The sequence below is a fragment of the Neolamprologus multifasciatus genome, chromosome 11 (genome assembly GCF_963576455.1).
Source record: "Neolamprologus multifasciatus chromosome 11, fNeoMul1.2, whole genome shotgun sequence".
NCBI classification, from domain to species: Eukaryota; Metazoa; Chordata; class Actinopteri; order Cichliformes; family Cichlidae; genus Neolamprologus; species Neolamprologus multifasciatus.
This window is the reverse complement of record NC_140449.1, coordinates 20,010,144-20,030,392: the sequence shown is the minus strand read 5'-3', so window position 1 is coordinate 20,030,392 and position 20,249 is coordinate 20,010,144. Positions and strand designations below refer to the sequence as shown.

Here is a 20,249-nt window from a genome sequence, read left to right as displayed (position 1 = left end):
GATTCTAAGATGTGCCGTTTTTACGTTGTCCTGGAAAACAAGCCTAATATTATCGATGAGTCATTTTTAAGCCGGCATTGCATTATCATTTGACACTGAAGCCCCAAAAGAACAAAAAGAATATCTGACTAATTTTTTTAATGAGTTGCTCAGAATAGAAATCAAGCTCTGCTGAGAGTGTCATCAGCTCTTTAATTCTCACTGTGATTGCTTCAATTCATTTATAATTAAAGGCTAAAGTCCAGCTGGATGGCACATCCATCCGGACTTCAGTGTCCGATCTCAGCGGAGCTTGAAAAATGCCTGGCCAGGCTGATGCTTTTAATGGCATTATCCCAACAGTGAGCAGCACTTAAATATTATTATGTTCTTCTGCACTGTTAGTCTTAATCCTAATTATTCTGCAGGAAAAGGTTAGAGTGGCTCATCAGGCCTGCCAAACCAGACAATGCAATATTGAGAGAGTCGAGGGTGCGAGAGGCTTTGGCTGATGTTTCATGTGTAGTGTGACTAAATGAAGCCATCGCCAATGATGACGATGGTTATATAAAGAGGAGGTAATGGATGAAGTACACTACAATATTTCTGCAAGTTTTGGGGATTAATAAGGTTCATTGTTGTCCCGGCTCTTATACGGGATTTGTTCTTGAAATCTTGTAGCTTTCATTCCCTTTTAAACATCAAGATGAGGTGAAGCAAAGAAGAAACATGCTTGTGTGATTCCCCAGTTGGTACCACGTGGAATAACACTATTATTCACTCTTTATTTCACAGCATGCACGCAATATGATCAAAATATGTATTATATTTTTAAAATATAAATAAAAAGACAACTATAAAAACCAAACTATTTCGCTAGCAACCTTCTTCCTTCCTTCGCTCCGTTGCAGTCAGCTTATAACACCTGGTGGTTATTAGGACGCTCATCAGCAGCTTAGCCATTTCTTAATCTCCGCTTTTAAACTGTGAAGTGGGATTTGAGTCTTTGTCGTGCCTGTCTATTCTTGGTACTGTGCTTTTTAGGCTATCTGGCCTCATTAAATTAAAAAATATTAAAGGCTTTAAGGTTGCTCCATTTGAAATACATATTTTGACCCGGTTTGCTGATGGCAACACCCATTCTCACAGGAGAAGGAAGGAAATAAAATAGAAAAACCTACAGAATTTAACTGCTACCAAATCCTAACTTAACCTTAATGGAAAATGTGTGTTTTTTTTTAAGAAACTTCAGTTTATACAAGGTGTAGTTAGGATTTAAGATCTTAAGAAAAGCTACTGTATACACTGCACAGGAGCACACATACCCACAGATGGGTGACATATTAAAGGAAAAACCTGAGCTTTGCTGGCACAGCTTTGGGAGCCTTTGGCCCCTTAAAGAAATGTGTCAAATATTGCAAACCTACATAAAGTTGCTCTGACTGATCCTATAACAGGGCAGAGGCCACTTCCAGGATGAAAACTGAACAAATGTCACTGAATGATTTAATGAGTGTGAAAATGATGTGAATCATTTTGTTGTCTTCGCAAACACCTGTGAGAGACTTGAGTGTTGGACAGCGCTGATTAAAACATCTAACGAGGAAGTCTCTTCCTTACTTATCTTGTTTTTCTCTTTCCTTTAATTTGTGTCCCGTCTGTATTTTAACACAAATCCACTCAGACACGCACTCGCGCAACACACAAGCAAACAGAGGAGCTACATCCTGTGAAAAAATTAGTTAAAGATGGTCAGGTGAAGAAAATCAGACATGCAGGTGCTGAGGGATTAAAAATAAACTTCTGTCAGCGGATATGCCAGAGGCCGCTCATTGAATTCAATCGTCTGAAATACCACTGACTCGATTTTAGGGAAATTGCTTGGGTCTGTTCACAGGTGACAGGTTTAAATAAACACAAAGTCACCTGTCCTCTGTCATGTGACCTTGTGACAATAGAGGAGGTTTATTAAGGTAAGCCAATAGAGCAGGATCTCAGTGTTTGGGAAGTGTACTTGTTGTGTTGTTACAGGGGAATGAGACAAATATTGACCTAAGATGAGAATGACATTGCAGACTGTATCAACTGGATAACGATGAAAAAAAATCAGTAATGAGAAGTTTTAATTTTTAAACAGCAGGGTGGAGAAGAAGCCTCTCGGCAATCGGGAAAAACAAATCAATGACATTTATCAGCTATTCAGTCAGTAACATTGCCCAAAAACTGAAAAATACACACTAAGTATGTGATATTTTACAAAGTGATCATGAAAAATACAGCCAGTGTATTACAAACAGGACATCAAGCTGTATTTGTTCATATCATCTAGGTAAAATGAGAAGCTGGGGCCACACAGTGGCTGTAGTGCCCTTGGATGACAAAGGGAAAGGTTGTGATGACTGACAACCTCCCTCTGACGCAGCCATTTGGTTCAAAACCAGCACAAGCAACGCTCACAAGCTTCAGCTCACCTGCTGTCCCATTCGGGATGGGGGGGGGGGGGGGGGGGGAATTGTAAGAAGTATTTAAGAAGAGAGGTACGCACACACAGACAGACAACACACACACAGATCACACACAGACACTCACAGTGGCACGATGCTAAGCAGGCCTGTGCAGTCCACAAAAATATTTTAATCATCTATTTTCTTATCTAAGCAAATAAGACATTACACAAGGCCTTTATGCAGAAAAATGCTCAATGTTATATAACAAGAAGATAGCAACTGGAAATTAAACCTGGACTGTCCCCTAGTGGTGAATTATAAAGGTACAAGAACACAGCAGTGAATGACATACATGTAATTTAAATGGATAAACAGATTGATATTTGAGATTTAATTGGTTTTAAATACATAAGAGACACACATGTAAACTTTATGTTTACATATTAAAACACATAGCTTTGACAAGGCAGGATGACACTTATTGATAACTGCAGTTATAGCAATATTTAAGTAAATACTCATACAGGGAAGGGAACAAAAGCAACTTATAGTCTGGGTAACATTGCATCCAACTCCACGCTGTGTCAGAATTTGTTAAAATGCTTTGATGAGACTGAATCATCGGCATCTGTGAGAGTTGACAAGAATTCAGCTGTGAGATCAGGAAATGCACTTTCAAAAGGAACTTACCCAATGTCATCCATGATACAGCCGGCCCAGCGATCATCACACTTGCATTCACCTGGAAAAATACATTTGTGATATCATCAAAATTGAGTTTTAAGAAGAATGTGTGTTTTTATTATTGTTAGGGGGGGGGGGGGGGGGATTTGACAATATTTACAAAAACAAGTGCAATTCATATATAGTGTACAGATGTGTAAAATACTGGACACAGTAATAATAAAATTAGGGAGGTTTGGAAAAGAAAAACATAAAAGCACATAATGTTGGAGAAGGAAAATGAAAAGACAAAAAAATGCGGGTATTTACATGTGTTTTTTACACATATTTTACTAGTTAACCTCATATTGCAGGAGACGGTTAAAGTTAGATGCATTTGCATGTGTGTAAATGCATAAATATATAGAAATGTCCAGAAAAGAAAACTTAAAAACACAAAGCAAACAAGCAAAAAAATATTGTTCTGTGACGTAAGTATAGAAAAAATAAAGATATTAATTATTATAGATAGTATAGTTAATTATTCTATTAGGTTATAACACATGCCTGGCCATTCATTCCTCCTCTCCTTTTCTGGGGTGCATTTACAACATATATGAGAATGGTGATGATGAAACCTCAACAAAAAACAAAACAAAAAACAAAAATAACAAATAATAATCAGTGTTAAATCTCATGAAGAGAGTGAGAGAAGACAGAAGGGATCATTAAGATTTAACGGTTTACCGTTAAGGATCCTCTTCTTGTCCGAGAAGATGCCAATGTTCTGTCCAAGAGACTGTGCGAGGGTAATGGCCATCTCATTAGTTTTCCCATACTGAAGAAAAAATGCAGAGGTAGAGAGAATGAAGTGAATCAATGAAAAAAAGACCAAGAATCTTTGATTTATTGTAGGAAATCTTGTTGTAAAGCAGAAAAAACAGTAATTAATTTAAATGAAAGAAAATTGAAATGATATGGTTAGTACTGACATGTAGCAGTGTGCATAAGAAATGAGTCATCCCTCATGTCTGTTTATTTTGGTGGGAAAACTGAAAATACTGCAACAATTTACTGAAATGTGCAGGAAAAAGGCAAAAACAAAATCTTTACAATTCTATCAAGCTTGAAAGTCAGTATTTATTATCGTCAACTTTATTCTTCAATACAGCCTGAACTCTGTTACATAAACTTTCTTAAAATTTCTTTTTTAGTCTTCTTGTTGAGGTTTGAGCTCTGGGGCCAATCCATGACTGATAGTGATATCCACTGTGTGTGTGTGTGTGTGTGTGTGTGTATGTGTGTGTGTGTGTGTGTGTGTGTGTTTTGTTTTGTTTTTTTTAATCTATGTATGCTTTTACTGCACTGGCAGTGTGTTTGGGATCATTCAGATGCTGAAAACTTAAGTTATTGCCAATCAGACATTGCCCAGATGAGATTGAGGCTTTAAATGGGGAGAGTGAGTTTCAAAATCCGATGGTACTCATAATTCCATTGATTTTTACAAGATCTCCAACACCACTGGCTAAAATACAGCTCCAAACCATGACAGAGCCTCCACCGTGTTTTATAGATGGCTGTAGACACTCACTGTTGTACCTCTCGCCTGACCCCTACTAAAGATATTGGATAGAAAATTAAAAATTGGATAGGTGACTCCATTAGACGGACCCATGTGCCTAAAGACACCATTTAAAATTAGTTCTTTGCTAAGTTGTTTGTTATGTGTAGACACAACTATGATTCATCCCGTTATTAATGCTTGAATGATTCATAGCTCAGTGTTTAGGGACCTAACAACAAACAAGCAAACAAACAAAAAAGAATTCGTCTGAAAGTGGGCGAAAAAGCAGCCAATGTCCAAAGAAAACCCTGAAGAAGTATTGCTCAAGACCACGTTAAAAATGGCAAAATATAGAAATGAGGGTTGGTTCAAGACTTTTGCACAGCACTGTATCCCTCATTTAATCAGAGAAAACAGTCGGTGTTGGTGGTGTTCAATGTAAACTGATTGAACTCCACGTTGTCTGCATCGTTTAACTTTAAAATTATTTAATTCTTACTCACCTCATTGACGCCCCCTCCTTTGGTGAGAGAGCAAACTCCGCCCATATAGGAAGCTCCACCCCAGCTGCTATGAAAACGAGACCCTCTGATGAAAGAAAAGGGTGTTTTATCAAAAGATGCTGAGTGTATAAGGGGGAAAAAAACATTTTATTTTCCTAACTGTCATACTCACGAGAAGAGGTGAACAGAGTCACATTTCTCTTTGATGAAGTCTTTCCTGTACTTCATGAACTCCTTCAGGGTCACCATGGGGTCATCGTCAATGTTAAATTTGTTGTCAGCTGACCAGGTTTCCATTGAAACGAGCACAATTCGGGTATTAAGTTGTTCCCTGAAAATCTGTGGAAAAAGCAAACTTAATATCAGGAAAAATGTCAAGAAGGTTTAAATACTTGTGTAACAGAAAGTGGCAAAAATATTCGGTTTGATGTGTCATGAGCATCGGCATCTCCAGCTGTTCAATACGACAGTGATCAAATGCTCAGTATGATCCTGCCACCAGACAGCTGCGGCACATCATAAGAAACCAGACAGACAGTAAACAAAGGTAACCGTCTGAAGGACACAGTGGGAGCAAACTCTGCTGTAAATAATAATGTTTGCTTTCATAAGACGCAAATCTGCGGGTGCCTCGGGCCAGACAAACACCGGAGAAGAGCAAAGTGTCTGCATTCAAAATAAATGCTAATGGTTTCTCAGTACAGGGATGGAAGGGTCAGTGTGCATGATTTAATCCCAATGTGGCCCCTACAAACTCAAACTATCTGCCTCTGCTGGTGCATCTGTGTGGAGAGTTCACTGCTGCCAAAAGTGCAGAAGGAACAATAATACCTTAAGACACTAAGCCTGCTCCAGACCATTGTTGCATTATTTCTTTTCCAGCTCTTATTCCAACATTTCTTCCAGGTGTGTGCTATAGTGTTTAGAATAGATGAAAGAAATCAATGCTATGCCTCCTAAATAAAGCCTGCTTCATATGATCTTCTTCAAGGGCACAACAAAAAGCACGACCTTTCTCCAGCTTCACCAGCCTCTCAGCTTACAGACGTGACCCTGTCCCAGCTCAGATTTCAGTAATACAACACACAGACGTGGCAACAAATAATCAAACACTTAAAATCTGCCTCTGAGCTGTCGAGATGCCACCACTGCTTTTGACATCCAGTAATCTGAAAACCTCATAACTGGGCGGTTAATGGCTCGCGGCATATTATGGGCCAGGAGAGGCTTTAAATGGGGAGAGTGAGGTTGGTTAAATGAGAAATCAGTGCAGCGTGCGCTTGACTCCAGTACCTGGGAGTGCTTGTGGCAAGCTTTCCAAGAAGCGGATCGATACAGTTCTTACCATGTCAGCGATATTGACCACTGTCTTAGCGTTGTTGTTCGTATGCCCGACGGAAAGCCGGTGCTTCTTATACTGTAGAAAGGGAAAAAACAAAGAGAAAGACAGACAAGAAGGATAAATTAATATAAATGGGTTTCATAATCTGGAACAAATTTACTTTAAGCCATTTTAATGTATGGAAGAAGCCTGTGTCTGCACATTGGATTCAGTCTTAATGTTGCTTTTATGATATAAAAACAAAGTCAATTCCATTCCAGTGGATCTTAGTCAGGCACGTTTTGATCAGAATGGTTTTTTCATGCTCAGTAAAGGCAGCGTTTGAGTGCATGCTCTTACTTTGTTTACAGCCTTGACTCTCAGCCCACCCAGCTTCCTGTAGACTCTGAGCTATTTAAAAGATGGTTTTCTTTTAACAAAACCCAAGAAACCACACAACCAACAATGGAATAAGTCTAATTTCATACATGTCTTAAATCCAAAGCCTGACATGCTTCAACTATTTCTTCCTGTTTCAGTATTCATCAATCCATCTTCTTCTTGTCCAATGCAGACCTAACATGCATGTCTTTATGGGAGGAGTCCACGAGAAGAGGGAGAACATGCAAACGCCACACGGAACATCTTTATCGCGCTAGCAGGTTCAAACCCATGGCCTTTCTTGTTGTGATGTGACAGTGGTAACCACATGACCACCGTGCAACCCCCTGTCTGACTATTGTTTACTGGAAATGGTAACACCAAGATTTACGTCAATATCTATCTATGTGGATGACCACATGAATCTTTCCACAAAATTAATTTACAAGAACAAGTGTATATGCGTCCAAACTTTTCCATCTTAGCTGTATTTTATGTATTTTACATCTTTGAAGCATAAAATGTAAAATGAATTATTACGACTCTTAATATTGACAGAATTGTTTGGATACGCAGTCCTGTGAAAAACTAAGTACACCCTTTCTGCCTTCATAGGAATTAAGATGATAAGTAGCAGCCAGGTACTGGTACTCAAATGGAATTTAATAATTGATCATCACCAAGTGTGAGCACCTCTATAAAAAGCAGACGTTTTGGCACTTTGCTGGTCTGAGGCATTCATGGTGTGTGTCAAAACAATGCCACAATTTTCCCAGGAGTGGACGACGCAGCAAATTCAACCAGAAGAGCAGATTTTCTAATGCTCGGAGAAATTTAAATCTACAGCCTCAGTTAGTATGTTAAATGTCAAAGATGACTGAACTTGGTGTGTTTGGAAGGGTTCCCAGGAGAAAGCCTCTCCTTTCTAAAAACAACATGGCAGCACGGCTAAGGTTTGAAAAGCTGAATCTCCTTTAGAGAGACGAAACCAAAGCGGAGATGTTTGGCTGTCATTACAGCACCACATTTGGAGAAAACCAAGCAGCACATCAGCAAAAAAGCACCTCATACCAACTGTGAAACACAGTGGTGAAAGGGTGATGATTTTGGGCGTTTTGCAGTGACGGCGCCTTGGCAACTTATAGTCATTGAGTTGACCATGGACTCCTCTTTATACCAAAATACTCTAAAGTCAAGTGTGAACCTAGACTTTAACCCCAAACCCATGAAATGCTGTCATATGACTTCAAGAGAGTTATGCATAAAGGGACGTTCGCAAACTTCAATGAACTGCAACAATATTGCAAACAAAACTGTTTTTAGTAAATAAATACAGTCTCTGTGTAGTATTTCGTGTTGCTGTGCACCTGAGGTTGAAATTAAATAATTTTAAACCTGATAAGCACCAGCTGATTTTTATTATGATCTTCTAAATAAGTCCGTAGAATTGAAAAGGGATGTGTACTCTTTCTACTATGACTGTTTGTGATGCAACAGTCAGACAGTCGTGATAAAAAGTGACGCTTCACACCTGCATCACTTCAATCTAGAGAGATTTGTGGTCAGTGGGCCAGCATAACACGATTTCTGGCTTCAGGTCACATTCATGTCTATTTTTTGTAGTCTCTAATAAGCTTACCATTAAATGGTCATTGATCACCATCAGCTCGATGTATTTGGTCTCATCTTCTACACTTCGTGACAAACGTGGAGCCTGAAAAGAGACGACAGTTTTATCATATTAACAAGAGGCAGACGCCATCTTTTTCTAAATAAAAAAAATTAAGGAGAATTTCAAAGGAGTACAGTAAAAACAAAGGTCAACTCGAGACTCAAAGAAAAATAAACGACAAATCAAAGAGCATCAGCTTAGCAAAAGCCCAACCAGGTTTGTCTGTGAGCCCTAATCAAAGTAAATATGAGCGCAGCTTTCAGGGCTGAGAGACAGACAGCTGCAGACACCTGACTATGTCTGAGAAAAGGCGAGGAGGGAAGCAGCCTCTACTTATAAGATAAATATTTCATGAAACCGAAGAAGACGAGAAGAGGGGGCTGGAGAGCTGTTGAGTGGGAGGAAAGCTTGGAAACAGCACACTCTTTATGAATTAACATAAAACATATTGACGGAAAGCAGTGTAATCAAGACAACAGCCTCGGTAGCGTAATTATCTCTCCGTCTTACACTCATGCAGGCATGCACAAAATATAAGCATCTGCACGCCTCCGCTGCTATTGGTGATCATTTTCCTCTGCCATCTGAGCAGCTGTGGCTCAGGTGGTAGAGGACTGTCCGAAGCCGGCGCTTCCTTCCCTGGCTACTATACTGCCTGAATATCCTTGGGCACACTGACTTCAAGCAGCTCTCAATGGCAGTCAAGCTGCCACCATTAGTGTGTGAGTGTGTAAGTGTGTGTGCATGGATGGGAGACAGATTTTAAAGCACTTTGTAGCACCCTTTTAAGGTGAAAAGACCCTGCATAAGTGCAGACCGTTTTACCATTTAGTAGACTCATACCTGTCTCTTTTTCCTCCTGTGCACAACTTTTGACCCTGGAAATGGAGGGCTGGGAAAAGGTGGTTCTGGTAGAGCGCCTTATAAACAGACGGACACACATTCAGTATGTAAGATTAATTAAGGCACATCAGAAGCCTGTTCAGTACATCAACCATCAGCTTACCACCAAGGAGATCGTTAATTGACTCTTCACTGGCAGATTTGTAGATCATGTGAATGCGAATATCCCCCTAGAACACACATGGACAGAAAAAATAATTATCCAGTTAATCAGCGAGACAGATCAGAGCCGAATGACTTTTTAGTTTCAGTGCACAGACTGATTTATCTGCTTGAGAGAGAAGTGACGTCAAAGAGAATGGATAGAGCTTCTTGGTAAGTTGTAGTACCTTACTAAAATATTAATACCAATATTATAAGTTGATAAGAACAAAGGATATTAATCAGCTCTGTTCATTTAAAGCAAACTCAGCAAAGAAAAATGAATTCCGGTTTAGCTGTATTAATGACCTGTATGTGGTGATTACACATAGACACACCCTAGTGTGGTTTCATGAATTCTTATGCCTTACTTTATTTTATTTGTAGTTTGTTTGTTTTTTATCATTTTATCTACCCTTTATTTGCTTCATTTTTTATCATCCGGGTGGTTAAGTTTTTTGTTTCCACGTAAAACTTTAAGAATCACAGACATAAATTAATAAATAAAAATACTTTAGAACGTGAGTTAAAGGGTGTGTTTACCTCCTGTGAGTCAGCTCTGAGGGCGGAAACACCCCGAGCTCTGCGGAGGGCACATCCTGTTTACTCTCCGAGCTACTGTACGAGACTCGGTTTGTGTTCAAGTATGTAAAGGAGAAACAGCCTGAGATGTTACCGACTTCACTGTAAACGTAGCTCAACAAGGTATAGTACCCTTTAGTAAATGTAGTTAAAGTATGAAAACAAATCGGCGTCAACAGGTTGCGGTAATGCTACCTCTTTAGCTTATAGCTAGGTGGCTAATTAGTTAGCGAATTCGGAGTTCACATTTTCTACTAAGTTCTTCGTTTTGAGTCACTTGATGTTAACGATCGGCTTTTGTTGCTGTTATTAACACGTATTAACAACTTTACAGGCCCTTTCCATTCATCTGAGCAAACAGAGCTAGCCTGACGGCTAGCAAAAGTAGCGGTAATTAGCCTAGCTGACTGTGCTATCTGCTAACCAGTTATTACAGAGTTGAGGTCTTTTTTTTACTACCACAATTCACACTGTTTCGGTATTGTATGTATAATTATACTGCTTTGGGTTTAATAATCACTGTGCTATTAACCCTGCTCACGTTGATCGTTAGCATAATCTAGAATAAATAGTTTAGATTCACCGGTCTGTAACAGCTGGCACTTTGAAAGTTACATTTAATAAAACACAATATAATATTACGACTGAGTAAACGAAAACTGTAAAACAAAATGCTATTGAGACATGTCAGAAAGGTACAGTGATTATTGTTCAGAACATTTGAAGACCCTTCAGTCCATTCATCCTGACTGTAAAATCCTGTCCGCCTCTAGTTTTGAGCCAGGATATCCTGTCAGTTCATCTCAAATCACCTAAAACTGTTTTGGTTTAAAATTTTGATATAATTTAAGGATTGCTGTGAAGTTTTTTTGTGTAGTCCTGGGAAGTCCCATATTTGAACATCCACCAAAAAATAAAAATGACATTCCAAAATACAGCTGGTGACAATTTATGTGTTGCATATAGTTATACAAAAGAAAACTTGTGAAATGCTTTTTGATGTGAAATTCTTATTTGTAAAATGAAGAAAATTGAGCAAATATCACAAGTTGTACCACAGAAAACAAAAATATCAATAGATAGTCCTAACCGAACAGAAAAAAGTTCTAATTATAACTGAATAAATAATACATAAATTTGTTTGCTGTTGATAAATAATATCTTGATTCAGGTTAAAATTTCAAGCTCAAATTTTTCTAAACGAAAAAACAAAACAAAGCCTTTGATATATGAAACTATTTCACAACAACCCAAGCTTTGGTCATAAAATTATGAAGCAGATCAGAGATGGTTGAGCAGAAAATGTTGAAAAAAATTGTTGATTTGAGGTGGAATGACCCTGTAATTTAAACAGCTAGTGCACCTGGCTGCACCTTGATTTTTTTAGACCATCAGTGCCACAAGGAATTGGCCCATAAAGTGCTTTAAACATACTCAGTTAGACCCTGATAACCTTCAGAGATGAGATGAAAGTGGCAATAAGAGCTCTTTTTTTAAGATGATAAAATAAAAAGCAGTTGCAAGTTGCATTGTCTGAGTCAGTCACTGTTGCATGCGTCATATAAAGTTCGAGCCTTGCTCATTGTTCAGCTGCACAGTAATCTGTGTAATGCACTGCTGTATAGATACTCCTGCAGTGCAGCCTCAGTCATCGAGTCATTCCCACTTTGTTTGCTGGTGAAATGAGAGCATTGTTTCTCAGGGACAGCAGATATTGGGTCGGCCACACTGTGGTGAATTGAAATACAGGGGGGTTGCCCATAGCTAGGTCAGCGTGTGGCACAGTTAGCTTGCTTCTATAAAGGAATGGGGCCATTCGGATAAACTTGTATAACCACGTTTTTCAGGAATTCTGTGTCCATCAAACTGATCAGTTGCTGCTTTCTGTCTGACTTGTGTTGTTTATCCAGGAAAACGGAAACTCCCCTGTCAGCAATAACCAGCCATGTCGTGCCGGGACATCCACGCCACCAATGCTTTTGCCTTCATCATTGCTATTTTGTCTGTAGGTGGGCTCACAGTGGCAGCATTAATTCCGCAGTGGCGCGTAACGAAACTCGTCACCTTTAATCGTAATGCCAAGAATATCAGTGTGTATGATGGGCTGTGGGCTAAATGTGTGATGCAGGATGGCTATTCAGGATGCCTCTACTATGATTCAGAGGTATAGCTTGATCTATTCTGCTTATGTTTTGTTTTGTTTTTTAATTCTCAGGTGTTTATAATAGTCCCAGCATTAATTATATATTATTATGTTTCCAGTGGTACTCCAAGTTGGATCAGCTGGATCTGCGGCTTTTGCAGTTCTGCCTTCCCACAGGCCTCGGGTTCGGCATTTTAGCCTTGCTGCTGTCCATGACCGGGATGTGTAAAACCTGTTGCTGCTCAGACAAGCCTGAACCTGACATTAAAACAGTTAGATTCCTGGTGAACAGTCCAGGTTGTCACCTGGTGGCTGGCATGTTTTTCTTCCTGGGCGGCGCAGTCCCCATTGCGCCCTCCGTGTGGTTCCTTTTCCGCACCAAGGAGATGAACGCTAGATATGCCAACATCTTCTCTGATGGCTTTGCTGTGTATATATCTATAGGCTGTTCTGGAGGACTGATGCTAGCCGCACTGCTGATGTTCATGTGGTACTGTATGTGCAAGAAGCTGCCTTCACCTTTCTGGTTGCCCATGTCCACGTCCAACTCCATGTCGACCCAGCCTCTCATTGCCAACGCACATTCTCCTGCCTCAGTTTATGTTCCGCAGCCTTTCCCACCACAGACTTTCCCTCCTACAGTAATTAACGCCCAACCGCATGTGCCCGCGCAGGGCTACGTGCAAAGTGTTATCGCACCTGCTCCACCACAGGTGTACGTGTCTCAGGTTTCTGCACCGAATGGCTATGGATCAGAGGTTGAAGGAAACCACGCCTATGGCTACGCCCCCTCTCAAAGTTACACTCCCTCACAAAGTTACGCTCCCTCGCAGAGCTATGCCCCCTCGCAGAGTTACGCTCCCTCTCAGGGGTACGCATCCAGCTATACAGGCCACCGCTACTCCACCCGCTCGCGGATGTCAGCAATAGAAATTGATATTCCTGTGCTGACGCAAGAGTAGTGAAAGAGGAGAGGCTGAACCTCATCACTTCTGTCCATGAACCTCTATAAATTTCACCACTGATAAAACTAACAGAGTTTGATAGATGGAAGTCAGTCCAGGCCTGTGAACTGCTGATGGCAGAGGATGAGAATCGGTAGAAACAGCCCTGGATGTACCACATGAAGGATAAGATTAACCTCGAAACTAAAACACTGCATTCAGTTTAGTATTGTTTTAAAAAAATACTTGTTTCACTGTTTTTTATATCAGAGTATGAGCACTAAATAATAGTTTATTACTTGCTGAAGTGGCCAATGGACCAACCTAATTTTTCTAATTTTCTGTTACATTTGTGCTTAAAACTTTATCCTTAATTTCAAGTGACTTTTGCTTGTGTAAAGCTTACAGTATGCGGATTGTCTGTTATCAATGCTGAAGTGCATTATGGACTGTAATTAACTTTGAATTCTGTGTCCTGAATGGACAACTACTAACTAACTCACCTGTTTTTCTTCTAACACAAAGTGTGTATTGAACTGTCACTTTGAAGAGCAGCTGTCATATCTTTGTTAAATGCACTAAGTGTGTCTATAATGTGCCTGGTTTAATTGCCATTGTTTACCTATGTTGTTAGCCTTGAGTCTATTTTTTTTAATGTAAAGCCACCTATATAGTACTTAATCATTTGATAGAGCGTACTTTTCCAAGGTATTTGTGTCAAAAAACATCAAAAGGTGCCACTAATAAACCTTTTAGCTGTGTTCAGTCTGATGTACAAATGCAGTTAACATTACTGTATTGTCAGAAACACTAAGACATCTCTAGTGTGGTAGAAAAAAAGTTGCTAATGTAGCTGGAAGCACTGATTAAGGCTGTAAGTCATGATTAAGCCACATTTGTTGCCTTCTTGCAGGTTCTGCGTATGAAGTACTGATCTTTATGTGATTCTAAAGTGAAAATGTCAAACAAACATGCTTTTCTACACTGTTTTTGTTTTAAATAAAACATAAATCACACAGTAATCACGTGCTTCTCTTTTTATACAAGCTGCAAACTCACACAGTTATCTATTTAGCCAGTCATATGGCAGCAACTCAGCGCATGTAGGCATGTAGACGAGGTCAAGACGACCCTGTAAAGTTAAAGATTTGCATCATGGATGTGCAGCTGACAAACCTGCAGCAATTGCGTGATGCTATCAAGTCAACAGGGACCAAAATGTCTGAGGAATGTTTTCAATACTGAGGGGTAAACCAAGTACTAGCAACATGTGCCTAATAAAGTGGAATAGTGGTTAACATACAAAAACTCCCCAAATTGAAAGCAAGGAGGGGACACAAAGTTGTATACTCCTTGTACCAGTCCCAAGCTTAGGAGGAGGGCTGTGTCAGGAAAGGAAAGATGTGCATCTGTCTGCTGCGGCCTTTCTTTTTTTTATGTGGCCCAGCCATGATTTCAGCTGGTTATGGCTCCTCTTTCCACTTTAACCGAGAGAAATCAGGAGCCTGTGGGGTTCTTAATTCACACAAATGTATCATAAAATGTTAAAGCCCCTTCTCCAACCCAATCCCCATTACGCCAGAGGACACTGAAGTGGTTTATGTAGCATTTCTAAAAAGTATCAATGTGGTGTTTAAATGGGAAAATTTATTTATTTGTTGTTTATGAATATAAATGATTAACAGGGGAGAGTGGGAAAATGGCCAGCACAGCATTGGCAGACTAATCTCATTATAAACTCTGCTTTCTAGAGTGTACACTCATGAAAGAGAAGATTTCACCAAAATTCAGAGGAAATTAAATACTGTTTTTTCTGACAGTCTGCACAAAACTCAGTTTATTTGTACAAATAAAATATGTATTATTATTATATATAAATATTTGTTTAAATTAAAAACATATACTGCAAACATGCGCTACATCTTAGCCTTTTTGTGTTGACTGTCAAGTTAAAGGATATGGCACATCCAAACAACAGAAGGCACATTTATGTTCCAGCTTTCCAAAAAACCCTTTTCAGTATACATGAAAGCTTAAAGATGCATTTTATTGTGTTAATTAATTATTATGGAAAGTAAAAATCACAGTCATTTAGTGGTCATTAAACAGACAATGATTCAACTCATAAATCATGAAACACTTCTCTCCCCTGCATAAGCTTTTACAGGTTAAAAGTTTCATTATTGTCAATAACGGCCCTGTATTTACTTGGTGTAGGATCTATACCAAAATTTGCACTACTGCACAGCACAATATGATATTTGCTGAAAGCTGTCACCTGCCGTATGAGCAAATACTTAAGATATAATCAAGTTTATAGCTTAACAAAGGAAGTAGATGACAGTGAGCAGTCTAACAAAAAAGAAAAACAGCTTTTCGTTTTGTTTTTGATGTAAGTCGACCAAGCATGTGAAGTGATCACTGCGGCAGCTATAATTGGAAATTATGTCAAGGTTTAGTGGCTGATGGTTAGTAAGACCTTAATGAAAATAAGCATATCTGTTTGCATTTGCATGTATCTGTAGCGCACACGCAGCACAAATCATCATTATCAGAGCACCAAAGTCTGATTTAACTGTTGTAATAACGCCATGCTTTCTTTGTTCCCTGCATCATCGCTCCCGGCCAGTAATCTCAGTTCAAAAACATACACACACAGCATATAGACCCAGCGGGGAGCGAGTACGGATGGAGATTAGAGGTCGACACAGATGGCTTTCATATGCTGAGCTGGGAAGAAACAGGGGGTGGGGCCTGGGTTGCCATGGGAGACCTCAGACACAGACCGCTGGCTCATGAACATAAAGTGGGGAGGGATAAACACGCCTTTCATTCTTTCTCACTCTTTCCTTGCATGTGTGAATGAACCGGTCCAGGTTTAGTAACATGAACATGGCTTCAGGCCACAGGGAGACCCCCCCAACACACACACACACCTCCTTTTTTTTATATCCCATCAGGTCCAGCACACACACAGTGTGTCATTCCCAGCTTGTGCTGTCCGTGTAAAAAATCCTCCCTTGGCACCAAATGCAAACACCCCCATGCTAAAACCTGCCACTCGACACACCCCCTTCTTTCTCTGCATCCTTCACCACCCGACCCCCTCATCCTCTAGTGCAGCAGACAACTGGAAAATCTTTCAAAAGTGGAAACAAGCACCAAAATTAGTGTGTTTGTCCCTCTGGAGCCTTTAATTTGAAAAATCCCAATAGCCACTTGGGTTTTCAAGATGGGTCACCACTTCCAACACAAATTTTCAGGCACTGGATCTATTTCAGTGTTTCTAATCCCGTTTTCAGTTTGTTTGTTTGTTTCTTTACTATGGGTGCTTCTCTGTTTGATTTTTAATAAGCATTGTTACAATTTGAACCTCCCAAAAACTGCATAATTGCCAAGAAACATTTATTTAAACAATGTAGGATTATATAATGAGCTTTAAAATCAACTTGTGGCCTCATAGGTGGGTAAAAGTACCTTTATAAATGGTACAAAGAAGTTTCTGATTAGCTTCAGAGGTAACTTTTACACAAACGTGGTTTGATATGAAGTCTTGTCATCTTTGCCTCAAAATGTGACAATTTCCTACCAGAAACAGGTCTGTTGACACTTTACCACATTTGGTTCACCCCGAAAATCACTGAAAACCTACTCGAAGATGAATTTATGAGTGTGTGTTCATGGATCATAGAGGAAGAAGGATACTAAAGGCTGCTTTACTGGGTATTCCTGCTGCTAGTCTGTGTTTTTTACATCACTTCCTCTTTCCCACGCCATTACACCAAATAATGACATCATTGCTCAGGTCCAATCATTTTCTTGCTGCTCTCTATGAGCCAATCAGCCTCCACTGTCTGCTTTAAACCTCACTGCTCTTATATCATCTTGCCTCGTGCCACTTCCTCCTCATCTTCACTACCAACCACCAGCGTCTAGACTTCAGGGGGTTCCTGCTTATCATTGCTGGGACTCCACTCTGCTATGATGCTTCATCACTCATGTTCAATAAAAACATGTCTTCTTATCAAAATGAGTATATGACTTATAATTACTGAATATAGGCTGAATATATTCATTCAAACCTTCAGGAGAGCCTGAACTTGACACGTAACCTCAACCACACACTTTATGGGCTTCAACAGTTTTTTGAACCGTAACATACACTTAAAACATGTCATGCCTTTGCTTAGGCTTCATAGTTGAAATGTCCTAAAGCCTAAACTCATGTTCACTCCACCATTGAACAAAAAACACACACAGCATTATGCTTTCTGGGTGTAGCCACAGTGGCTACACCCGAGGTGCAGGTGGAGCTGCCAAGGTGTCCAAAAAGAAAACAACAACACAAACAGGAGGACTAAACATATGGTGTTTTCTGTCTATGCGAGTCAATCGCACATCCTCCTCACAACTTCCCTACATGAACACACATAAACACACACAACATGCACACACACTAATGCCGACACTAACAGTCAATAAGTGCAAGATTTATCAACTGCATGCTGCGCTGGAACAGCTCGTTCTTCGCTTGTGAGCTTTAATCTTGAAGATCTCGCTTTTCAGCTTATATACGAGACCATTTACATAACACGACAAGACACTTTAACTCCGGCTCAGCCACATAAAGTGACAAGAGCAGCTTGTTCAGGACACGTTTACCTCATGTCCTGCATAACTTTTTCTGCCTTGGTGAAAGAAGGGCAGATGGATTTGCCATATGGCCGACAGGAGCCACGCTGACTCTCACAGCCCCACTTCAACCCTGTTTTCTTGCTTGCGTTTTTTTACATTTAGGAAAGCTACAATTAGTTGCAGGTGGGTAAAAAAAATCTGCATCCAGTGCCATTCAATAAGGGATGATATGTGAATGCTGTCTAGTGTAACAAGTGCATGACAGTGCAGACAACCTCCTCGTAAAAGAGCCACTAAATCTCACACCGGACATGGAGGGCACCTAGGGTTTTGAAGAAGACATCTGTGTGTCTGAGGCAGACTTGTAGACCGAGCAGACAAATAGACAGACATAATGAGAGTGAAACAGAGAAAGAAGGAATCCACGGGGAGAGAAACGATGGAGCACTGCCCGAGGGGAGCAGACATCCAGAGCTCAGTAACAACAAACTGACAGGCACCGCCGGGCTCGAGGGCAGCGCCGTCCCCGGCATTGTCATGCAGCCAGCGTTCCAAAAACATCAAGCCAAAACCAATACTACCACAACTGTCAAAAATCTGTTACTCTGTTCACTCTGCACACTACTCTGTATACACTTGATTTATGTGATATTTTTAAAAGGGCCACAGATCGGTAGAGGTGAGAAGTAACAAAGTACAAATACTTTGTTACACTACAAAGTACTGGTATTTACAGTTTTCAGGTATCTGTACTTTACTTGAGTAGTTTTTTTTAACTTTTTACTTCTACTCCCTATATTTTTAAACAAATATCTGTATTTTATACTCCTTAAATTTTCAAAACAGGCTTGTTACTTTTGCATTTTGGGGGAGTTTTTGCTCAGACTGCTCAGTGGAATTTGATATAGTGCAGATTTAAAGTTTCCATGTAAGTCCTCATGTTTTTAAATCAGATATTGGGTCTGTACACGTGACATTATGTTTTTTTTTTATATTGTGAAACCTGCTGCAAAACAAACTGAGCTAGCTATGTGTTATTTAAAGATTGCATGAAAATCATCTGGAGTTTCACAGTCAAAGTAAGGTTATGTCAAGTGTAGCAGAGATTCATATGAATTTTAGTTGATGATGCTTAGATCCATTGACTGAGCAGGACAGCTCATGAAACATCTGCTGATATCTGGTTGAATTTGGTCGTTTACATCCAAACAGAGCAGCAGGTCAGCTGATCACAGCCTGTACACTAAGAAAATCTACCGGAGCTCTCAGTAGAAATTATTGTGAACCAGAACTTCCTGTCAAAACTGAAAAAATACAAGAACTCAGATCATGTACTTGTGTAACATTTATATTTGACAAAAATACAAGTAAAGGTCTTAAAACTGTTTTAATAGCCACATGACCAGAGGGGGCGGAAACAAAGGTGCTGTGTGCATCACAGCACAGAGTTCAGGAGAAGGATTAAAAAGCAAAAATAGCCCCTAAGCTGAACGATGATTCCTCTGAGTGTTATTAAAATATATATTATAATATATATTATATGCTGGATCATTATTACTGTTTTGATTGTTTTTTTTAAAAAGGTGCTTTCAGTGTCCCTCAGCTAGATTGGGAGCGCAATAGCTGAGGCTGGTCTACTGCATCTCCTCTTGGGTCTCAAACCTTTGATCTTTTGGATCTTCATGCTGTAGAAGACCAAAGTGAAGCCAGTTTTAACCAATGTTAGAAATTTTATCAACAATCAGACTTTACATCTGATTTATAAAAAAGTTATTTCTCGCCTGTAAAATCCGCATCATCTGCTGACATATTTAATGAAGTACCAAATAAATCAATCCATCCTTTTACTTAACTGCACATCTAATTCAGGCACAAGTCACGGGTCTGTCTCCAGGCCAGCACGCAGAGACACGATCACATTCACACCTCCTGCCAGTTTAGAATCAACATTTATTAATTAATTTGCAGCTTGGTGTCAGTGCTAACCACTGTGCCACTGATTGTTAATAACTGTACTTTACACCAGTGTAAAAAAGTATCATCACAATAATATAGAAAATGTGCTTTAGTATAACATAAACAAAGTTGAGTAATCACATGTTAAACATTAAATTACTCAGTCATTTTCAGATTAACCAAAGAGTAATGCCAAGTTGGGCTAGTGGCATCCATCCCACCCTGTCCCATCATCCTTCTCTGTCACTCCAACTCTCTGCATGGCCTCCTTCACTACATCCATCAATCTTCTCTGAGGTCTTTCTCTTTTCCTCCTGCCTGACAGCTGCATTTATCCACCGTCTCTCCTCTGCACATGTCCAAACTATCGCAGCGTTGTCTCTTTAACTTTGTGTCCAAACTGCTCAATCTGAGG

General features: G+C 39.7%; 2 protein-coding genes across 5 annotated transcripts in view; one reads left to right on the top strand and one right to left on the bottom strand.

The window, feature by feature from the left end:
- Positions 1 to 20,249, bottom strand: part of adam22 (ADAM metallopeptidase domain 22) — a 68,648-nt gene that overhangs the window by 14,453 nt on the left and 33,946 nt on the right. For all 3 annotated transcript variants that reach the window (XM_085176079.1, XM_085176077.1, XM_085176078.1), the window contains exons 7-14: positions 9,537 to 9,603; positions 9,374 to 9,450; positions 8,498 to 8,572; positions 6,502 to 6,573; positions 5,329 to 5,495; positions 5,157 to 5,241; positions 3,837 to 3,927; positions 3,117 to 3,168 (exon numbers count right to left, since the gene is read on the bottom strand). In XM_085176079.1, coding sequence (XP_085032205.1) covers positions 3,117 to 3,168; positions 3,837 to 3,927; positions 5,157 to 5,241; positions 5,329 to 5,495; positions 6,502 to 6,573; positions 8,498 to 8,572; positions 9,374 to 9,450; positions 9,537 to 9,603 — 686 coding nt within the window. The remainder of the gene's footprint in view (positions 1 to 3,116; positions 3,169 to 3,836; positions 3,928 to 5,156; positions 5,242 to 5,328; positions 5,496 to 6,501; positions 6,574 to 8,497; positions 8,573 to 9,373; positions 9,451 to 9,536; positions 9,604 to 20,249) is intronic.
- Positions 10,125 to 15,089, top strand: cldn12 (claudin 12). Of its 2 annotated transcripts, XM_085176088.1 has the most exons (3): positions 10,125 to 10,279; positions 12,067 to 12,320; positions 12,419 to 15,087. In XM_085176088.1, the coding sequence occupies exons 2-3, from the start codon at positions 12,102 to 12,104 to the stop codon at positions 13,259 to 13,261; spliced, it is 1,062 nt and encodes a 353-aa protein (XP_085032214.1). In that variant the 5' UTR covers positions 10,125 to 10,279; positions 12,067 to 12,101; the 3' UTR covers positions 13,262 to 15,087. The 2 variants fall into 2 exon arrangements, with proteins under 2 accessions (XP_085032214.1, XP_085032215.1); XM_085176089.1 differs by having other exon boundaries at positions 10,127 to 12,320; positions 12,419 to 15,089.

Bases quoted from the DNA above. Each gene is read 5' to 3' on its own strand.
- cldn12 (XM_085176089.1), top strand. From the start codon at position 12,102: ATGTCGTGCCGGGACATCCACGCCACCAATGCTTTTGCCTTCATCATT. The intron at 12,321-12,418 runs GTATAGCTTGAT...TTATGTTTCCAG, and splicing joins GCCTCTACTATGATTCAGAG to TGGTACTCCAAGTTGGATCA.